The sequence below is a fragment of the Epinephelus moara genome, chromosome 2, assembly GCF_006386435.1.
Source record: "Epinephelus moara isolate mb chromosome 2, YSFRI_EMoa_1.0, whole genome shotgun sequence".
NCBI lineage: Eukaryota > Metazoa > Chordata > Actinopteri > Perciformes > Serranidae > Epinephelus > Epinephelus moara.
The window spans coordinates 6,021,005-6,030,350 of record NC_065507.1 but is presented as its reverse complement, the minus strand read 5'-3'; the positions used below and the strand labels follow the sequence as shown (position 1 = coordinate 6,030,350).

Here is a 9,346-nt window from a genome sequence, read left to right as displayed (position 1 = left end):
GCATGCCAGATATCCAGTTCCAGTCACAGACGAGGAGACGACTTGCTCGTAGGCTTGTTCACACATGAGGACTCGTCGTGGCAGACTATCTGCCGACTCACCTCCGACCCAAGGTGGCTCTCAAGATCCTCTGCGACGTCAAAATCGCGGTGAAAATCGTGTAATGTGAACTAGGCTTAAGAGGGACCAGGAGCAAATTCCTGCAGCCAGTTTCATAAATCTCTGCTTCCACTCTTCAGCGACATCTTTTTGAAGTTATGGCAGCCTATGAATTCCCACAGTTTTAAGATGAGGGATAATGTTCTGGTGTTCACATATTTTTGGCCACTTTGTGTACTCCATAATCTCCCCTGTCTCTCCCTCTCTATCGGTGTACCTTTATGTGCCCACAAGTTGCTGCACTAACAGCAGGTCAGCAGACATACTTTTATATCGCATTTACCATGGTAACAAGTATTTCCTGATTACAGTGTCAGCAGAGATGGTAATAACAACCTCTCTATTCTCTCCCTTAAACACACACATTAGCGTCCTGTTCGCTCTCTGTGCGCTGCCTCCCTGCTCCTCGCTAAGACAGCCATTCATTAAATATACAAGGCAGAGCTTTAAATAAACCTGGAGCTGGAGCAGGCTGCCCCTCTGAGGGCCGCTGGGGATCTCATGAAAGAGAATAGGCAGCACATTTGGCAGGACACACACACACACCAATACCTTTACACCACCACCACTACACACACACACACACACACCTTGCACGGAGTGTGTCATTCTGTCAAGAGCCCTCTGTCTGACCCCGCCGGCTGAAGACGCTGTGTCAGCACACACTGCCTTCTTCAATTCTCAGTTTCTTACAATAGATTTTGTTTCTGTGTGACTGCAGCATCTGCACTTTATACCAGGGTGGGTCTCCACTCTCGTACAGTTCCTTTTTTTGTGGAGTGGGAATGGTGATTACTTATTTATAAGGCTGTGTGGTTAGTTTTAGCCCATACCCTGATCAGGATTTTACTTCCTCTACTCATTATTTTATTATCATCTTCCTCCATCTCTAATTTCTGCTTTTGTGGCCAGCACACTGCGGCACTGTGCACTCCTTTCTGCTATTTAACTGCAATGGTGCTGTCGACTTATTCATGCCAAGTATAGATGATAAATCTGTTCCATGATGCCAAAAATACACTTTACATTTTGTGCATTCCTTAACCCTTTGAAACCAAAGCAAATTGGCTTGATTTCTTTCAACAAAAAAAAATGGGAAGAAGGCAATGAGCAACAAAAAAATAAATGACCCAAAAATTTACAAGACTTTGGAAAAATAAAAAATAAAAATTTGTGAAAAAAGAAAGACAGAAGGACAGAAGTTAAAAACAAACTATGAATGAAGGAATGGCTTAAGAACGTGCTCAAAAAATTATAATTCTGTAACATAATTGTTTTGTTAGTTTTTCTCCAGCTTTTTTTTTTTTTTTCCATATTTTTAATTATAATTTTCCAATTTTTTTTTTCAGTTTGTGGGATATTTTTTACCAAGTTGCCTTTTTTCCCCATGTTTTTGAAAGAAATTGCACCAATTTGCTCGTGTTAAATGGTTTAAATACTTGCAAAAGGTGCCTGAAAGCAAGAAATGACCCCAAAAAATTTGCAAGAAATTAGTAGAAAGAGAAAATTAAACAAAAAATTAAAATAATTCTGCGCCATACTTTAATATGTAATAAAAATAGAAATAGTAATAATTATAAATNCAAGAAATTACCCCAAAGAATTTGCAAGAAATTAGTAGAAAGAGAAAATTAAACAAAAAATTAAAATAATTCTGCGCCATACTTTTCAATATGTAATAAAAATAGAAATAGTAATAATTATAAATTTATATTTTTTTCCCTATTTTGTAAATACATTAATGTCTTTTTTTTAAAGATATTTTTTGGGGCTTTTTCGCCTTTAATATATAGGACAGACAAGTGTGAAGGGGGAGAGAGGGGAGTCGAACCCGGGCCGCTGTGGCAACAGCCTTGTACATGGGGCGCCTGCTCTACCACTAAGCCACCAGCGCCCCATAAATACATTTCTAAATATATTAATTTATTAGTAATTCAATTTCTTACCAAGTTGCTCATTGCCTTTTTTCCCCATGTTTTTGAAAGACCTCGCACCATTTTGCTCGGATTCAAAGGTTTAAATACTTGGGAAAGATCTCTGAAAGCAGCACAAGAAAACTGATGTCGCTCCAGGTTTCAAAGGGTTAAATAAGGAAAGATAACATCATGGTTCTTACAAGCACTACAACTTAATCAGAGTTCAATCAAATCAGTGTGAAATCTGATTAAACTGTAGCATTTTGATGAAAGCAAACATTTATAAAACATTAAAAATAGAAATATAATAGAAGATATTCAACCCTGCATCCAGAGACACTTGTCCTCTCTCCTCCCACAGCTGGTGATGTACATCGGCCAGTTGATGAAGGATGTGCTGAAGCTGCCTCGCCCTCTCTCCCCCCCTGTGGTCAAGCTGGAGACGCGCGTTGATGCAGAGTACGGGCTGCCCTCCACCCACGCCATGGCCGCCACCGCCATCTCCTTCACGGTTTTACTGAGTGCTCAGCCCAGGATTCAGGTGGGCATCGCTGATGGCTCCGATTAAGCATTTGAAATCTGAGCAAAGTGGCTTCAACATGGAAAGAAGGCAATGTGCGATGAAAGAAGAAATGACCCAAAAATAGCAAGAAATTAGTAAAAAAAGAAAAATTAAAACAAGAAAATTAGTAAAAAAAAAAAAAAAAAAGAAAGAAAAGAAAACTTAAATTACCTAAGAAAAGCACTAAAGAAATTATAATTCTGTATCATGATTTTTTTTGTAAGTTTTTATAAGTTTTTTTCTAGCTTTTTTCTTTTTCCCCATTTTTAAAAAAAATAATTTTCTAAATCACTGCAATTTGTGGGATATTTCTTACCAAGTTGCCTTTTTCCCCATGTTTTTGAAAGAAATTGCACCAATTTGCTCGTGTTCAATGGATCAATACTTGAAAAAGGCGCCTGAAAGCAGCACAAGGAAAGTGATGTTGCTCCAGGTTTCAAAGGGAACCAGCTCAAAGGTTCTCTTGGCAGAATCAGAATCAGAATCAGAATCAGAAATACTTTATTGATCCCCGAGGGGAAATTATTTATGTTACAGGTGCTCCTTGCAAGAGAGGAAAGATACGTGAAAATATAAGAAATTTAAACAATAGTATTTACAAATATATAGTTAAATAAACAGGAATTATTAACAAACAAACGTAAATAAATATATATATATACATATATATATTGTAAACTTATATATTGTAAGCAGTTGTGAGATACAGTACTTAGTCACAAATATGATATTGCTTAGTAACTGTTATATGTTTAACGAATATATTATGCTCTGTGAGATGGTTTCAGCCGCATCTCATGGTCTTCATCAGCAAATGGATCTGGCTGGGGTCCAAAACAGGCCGCAGCATCGACTGTGAAGGCGTTAGAGTCGTCATTCATCACGAGTAGAGTGATCAAAAAGACTGTTGATATCCACAGTCAAAGACCAGTCTTGAGCAGGGAATCCCCTCCATATATAACCGTCTCACATGACCAAAGTCTCATGGTGCCTTCCATGTGCGTTGGAAGTCGGAGCTGGGAATGATGTCACACCCGAACTGACTGTGTTCCAGTGCAATAAGTCGGAAAACCAAGATGTTGTTTACAATGCCACTTGCAGCTAGGTCGTCCATTGTCAGCAATACCAATTAATCACAGCACTGTAGCAACATGTCTACAGAGAGAAGTTGCATGGTACTGTGTGTACAGCTATTTTAAGGAGACACAAATAAGACAGAAGTGCTAATAAACAGTAGAATACCACAGCTTACACTACTGCTGATGCACTGAGCACCAATCTTGGAATTCAAGGTCATGTTTGTGAGGTTCCTCCGACTTTCTGAGTCAGAAATTTGACTTAAAGGGGGGCATTCCAGTTGAGACTTCCAATTGGGAATTGGGAAATTCCGACTTGCGACTCCGACTGCACCATATCCATATATGGTGTCCAGAGGATGAAGCCTAATGACTTTGGGGATCCTCTGACTTGATATTTCTCTAAAGCCACCACTAGGTTGACATTAAGTGGAATGTCTTGACTATTGGGTGAAATTTGGTTTAGACTTTCATGTTTCCGTCAGGGAACACCTTAAGGTCTGCCTTAGGGTCAAAACATTATACTATTTTTTTCAAGACTTCAGTCTTTAGTCGACACTTTTTGTTTTAGTGAAATGTCTTGACAGCTTTTGGACAGCCTGCCACAAAATTTGGTGGAGACATTCATATGGTCCCCTCATGAGGAATTATCATAATATTGATTATCCCTTAACTTTTCCTCATTTTCCAATACTTTTGTTCCTGACCAAATACCTGCAAATCGAATGACGTTCCCATCAGCCATGCACTGATGTCCGAGGCTAATCATACAGGATGCCACCTTCTACTCAGTTACATTTACACACACTCAACTTGGAGCTCAATTCTGAGTTCAGTATCTTGCCTAAGGATACTTCGACATTTGGACTGGAGGACCTGGGGATGGAACCGGTGATCTTCCGATTAGTGGACAACCCGCTGTTCCTCCTGAGCCTCAGCTCACCAAAGCTACAACATCAGTCTGATATTTAGAGTTATGAAAATGACTGAACAGACTTCCTTGATTGGCAACTGTGATATTATTACCAAAGCTGGGACAGCTAACGGTCACACTACTCATTACTATAAAAAAAAAAATGATATTACCACCACTGCTGCCTGCAAATGATGTGCTCAGATCTCATTAGAGCTAGCACAGGCTAAGTGGCTGTTGAACTGTAATTGTGACAATAGGTGTCTCATTAGCAGTGCTATTAAATCGCTATTGAATTTGATGAATTCCTTTAAAGACTAGCGAGGCACCAGTTAGTGTTAAATCAGTCGATCCAGCTTCACTCGAGTCAAAGTGTTGAAGGCAAAGAGTTTGAGGCAGTGGGAGGCTGCGGAGGGCAGCCAGCTCACTGGCGTCTGAGTGGGATGAAGGGAGTGGCCCCGCTGTCCATCACCGGGTCCTGACTGAGCTGTTGGACAATGGGCAGGGAGGGGCGGGGCCAGCAGTCACCATCAGTCACCATCAGCCACACCCGTCGAGCTGCTGTTTGGTCCTCTGATGGACTCGACTGAGTCAATGACTGTCAGTCCACGTCTCCTCCTCCTGACTCTTCCTCTCTTTATCTCTCACACTCTACGGCCAAGTCAATAAAACACTCAGCGGCTCAATCATAGGTCGTCCTAATCAAGCTCTGTGTTTAAATGAAGAGCTGAGTGACTACTTTAGTCAGTAGTTTACAGCCTCCTCAGCTGTCAGCCTGATTTGTGCTCACAGCATTTCAGCTACTTGCTTAATTTTCTCACTGTGTCGTCCTCAAGGTCAGCGAAATCATCTCAGCAACTCGAGACAGCCCGTGTACAGTAAGGCATTTAACTGTGGCCTGAAATTCCTCAAGGATTCCCCTGAAAGAAAAGAGCACGCATAGCTTCAGATGAGTAGCCGGCTGTTGCAGAGGCTCCTGAATAGCCACAGGGCCTCAGGGCAGCTCGCCCAGTTCCCGGAGCAGGTCGGAGGTCACGACAGTCAATCACAGAGTGACCCCCTCCTGTCCCCGGCATCCTTTGTGGCCATTGAAAAAAACCCTCTCTTCATGAACTACCAGTGAATAGGCTTCCAGCTGCAAAAGACAGGAAAAGACACAGGAAAAAAGGCAAGAGAGGAGGAGAGGAGGGGGGGCACAGGAGGGGAGGGCGGAGGAGGTGAATGAATACACAAGGCCTCTCTTCTCACTGTTATTGAAATGGAGCGGGGAACAAAACCTGCCGCCGTAGGTAAAGGAGGGAGGGGAGAGAGGATGGAGAGACAGTAGAGGAATAAAGGAGCGGTGAATTGATGACAGGCAGTACGTCAACCCGGCAGAGAGGATAAGCGGCAGAAAGAGGAGGTACACGTCGCCATTATGAGGATTGACGAATGGATGATTTGATCAAAAACTAACGGGAAAAAGAGGAGGAAGGTTAAAAAGAAGCACTGAACAACAACTGCTCTTGTGTTTCCACTCAGGAATGTCAGGAATCTGAGACACATGACATTCTGCTCTCACAGATTTCATCTTTTATCTCCCTAATCAGGGTGGTGGTGTTTGTCATTGTGTGTGTGTGTGTGTGTGTGTGTGTGTGTGTGAGACGTATCCACAGATCAGACGCTGCGATGGTTAGTGATCTCAGTGTTTTGTTTTTGTCACAGTTCCAGTTCGAGGTGGGTTTGCTGATCGCACTGACACTGTCGTCTTTGGTGTGTCTGAGCCGCCTCTACACTGGCATGCACTCAGTTTTGGTGAGCTAGCATGTTTAAGCACACATTAGTCAGGGTGACCTCATCACTGAAAACTGCTTTATGAGGAATATTTTTTCATACATATACAAAAAAATTTGTGGAACGTGCATATTCACTTTCTTGATGAGGGTTAGATGAGAAGTTTAATACCACTCTCATATCTGTCCACTAAAGCCAGCAGCCAGTAGGTAACAAATACACCGATCAGCACCATGAGAGTGGTATTGATCTTGTCCTCTACTCTTGGCAGGAAAGGGGAAAAATGTATTTTGAGCTACTGTTAGAAAGACAAGATCAAGAATTCATATTTTTCCTCTGTGCTGTTTATTAATCTAGATTGCTTTCATGTGAGTGTTGGAGATATTGGCCATGGCGATGTCTGCCTTCTCTTGAGTATAATGGAACTAGATGGCCCTCAGCGTGTGGTACTCAAAACACCAAAATAAAAATTAAAAAAAAATAAAGATGAAAAAAAAGTGATTAAAAAATATCTAATTAATTACATGCTCTGTGATTAATTAATCTAAATTAATGGCATACATCAGTTTTTGCTGTTAAAGTATTTTTAAAAAATTAAATTCAAACAAACTTGGACAACTGTGTCGTGGTAAAGCTGCTGCATTTTGGACACAGTTGTCCCCCTGTCCTCTACCACCCAAACTGGTCTGCAGTCCATTTTGCAAGGTTGTTAGTCACTCACAGGTAGAGTTGTACCGATACCGATACCAGTATCGGAAATGCCTCTGATACTGCCTAAAATGCGGTATCGGGTATCGGCGAGTACAGCCTATGACCAATCCGATACCACGTAATGCCTCATGTCATTACGCATTCGCACGCTACAGGCAAACAAAACGGAAACGGAGCGGAGTTTAAAAAGCATTCTACTGTAGCCTTTAAAATGTCTTTTTACCAAATTGTGTGGCTGCACTTTAACCTGTGTCTTGATCTGTGTCAACACTGGATAATAATAATAATAAAAAAAAGTTTTATGGCATTCATTCTACTATTATGTATTTATTTCTTAATATTTTACATAGAGTTTTAGGAGTTGAGACATACAGCAATTCATATCCCATCCATTTTTATTTTACGCGCTGGTATCGGATCGGTACTCGGTATCGGCAGATACCTAAGGTTCAGGGATCGGAATTGGTATCGGGAAGGAAAAAGTGTTATCGGTACATCTCTACTCACAGGTAGACTTGCTCAGTCTGAACACCTGGTTGAGTGTGGCTCGACGAGGCTAAATGCTAGTGCTAGCACCAGAGGCTGTGCTAGCTCGGACGTTCAGGTTCGCTGCTAAATTCTTTACGTTGAGGTGATATTCAGGCTTGCGGGACTCCGATGGTATGAAAATTTCTCACTGCTGAAATCGCAGAGAGCGGTGCTCCTATCAACAGTTCCACTGGGCGTTTTTTAAAATGTAAATGTTCCATTCACGGGGCCGAGCAGCGTCATCTCATCTGCCTCCATCATTTGACAGCCCTAAATAATAATACTTATTATTATCATGACCGGGTCACTCAAGATAATCCACACACCTTGTCGTGAGCAGTTTCATGTAGGAACCATTTTCTTCCTACTGAACTACACCTGTCAACTGTGCAGAAGGAAGTGTGCATCTGCTGCAAGCTCACCTAGCTAGCTAACGTTACACCTCACGCCATCACAAGCCTATTGTCCATGAGTAGATGCACACTTCCTTCCACAGTGTGATACGGTTGAAGGGGGCAGTTCGGTAGGACAATAGATCTACTGCTCATAACAAGGTCTGTAACTGGGTCAGGATTTCTGGAAAGAGACATTGCTGTTGAATTTTTAAATGTATTTCTTCAGCGCTTTGAGCACCACAAGCTGAGAGCCATCTAGTTTCATTATATTCAAGAGAAGGCAGACATCTCTACGGCCAGTATCTCCAACACCCGGCAGCTCACGCCAAAACAATCCAAATGTATTTTTGATTTGGGGCTGAACTGTCCCTTTAAGCATTCCAGCTCAAAATGTTGTCATTCTTCTGCTTTCAGGATGTGATCTGTGGTGCTTTGATCTCAGCCATCATCTTGTTCCTCACTTACCCATACTGGGAAACCTTCGACAACTTCCAGCTCAGGAGCAGCATCTCCCCCGTCGTGGCATTGTCTCTGCTCCTCTTCCTCAGCTACACGTACCCAGAGCTGGACCATTACAGCCCCACGCGGGGGGATACGACCACCATTCTCGGGGTCGGGGCCGGGTGCTCTGTGGGATACTGGGTGAATGAGCAGCTGGGGGAGACTTTTGAGCCCAAGGGGGTGCTTCCTGTACCCCTACCCACACTGACGCTGACTGTCCTGGCACTGGGTGCTGCTCGCTTCGTGGTGGGAGTTGTAGCCTTAGTGGGAACTCGGCAGGTGGTGAAGACACTGAGCCTGCAGGTGTTGCACGCATGGTACAGAGTGCCAAAAAGTGACGACAGTGCCAGGAGGAAGCGAGAGATCGAGGTGCCGTATAAGTTTGTCACATACACAGCTGTTGGACTTGTTAATTCGATACTGGTCAATAGAGTCTTCATTCTACTGGGGATACTATGACCTATTAACACAAGACTGATGTATAAATGACCTGAACTGAACAATTTACCTCATATTTATTTCACTGTGTATCAAATGACCTTTTTTTTTACATGTTAACTTTCTTACACAAGAAGCTTTTGCCGGGCATAATTCACAAGAGTGTACTTGTAACTAAGCTGAAAGCAAATAAAATGTTTTGCTCACGTAGCAATGAAGTTTTTATGACTTCCCAGTTCGATCGTTATTTGATTTGTGTAGTCAAGGCTGTAGCGCTGAGTTATTGCTGTGCTGCGTATTACAGAGGCCACACATGCCAAAACATTTCCACATTAAGAAGCAAACGGGAGAACCCCACCTTAATCCAGACATGC

General features: G+C 42.2%; 1 protein-coding gene across 2 annotated transcripts in view; it reads left to right on the top strand.

Annotated features, from left to right (window-relative positions):
* The window catches only part of sgpp2 (sphingosine-1-phosphate phosphatase 2), a 17,980-nt gene extending 8,787 nt beyond the window's left edge, over window positions 1–9,193 (top strand). For both annotated transcript variants that reach the window (XM_050056998.1, XM_050057007.1), the window contains 3 exons: window positions 2,437–2,616; window positions 6,331–6,420; window positions 8,448–9,193. In XM_050056998.1, coding sequence (XP_049912955.1) covers window positions 2,437–2,616; window positions 6,331–6,420; window positions 8,448–8,993 — 816 coding nt within the window. In that variant the 3' untranslated portion in view covers window positions 8,994–9,193. The remainder of the gene's footprint in view (window positions 1–2,436; window positions 2,617–6,330; window positions 6,421–8,447) is intronic.
* Window positions 9,194–9,346: the final 153 nt, after the last annotated feature.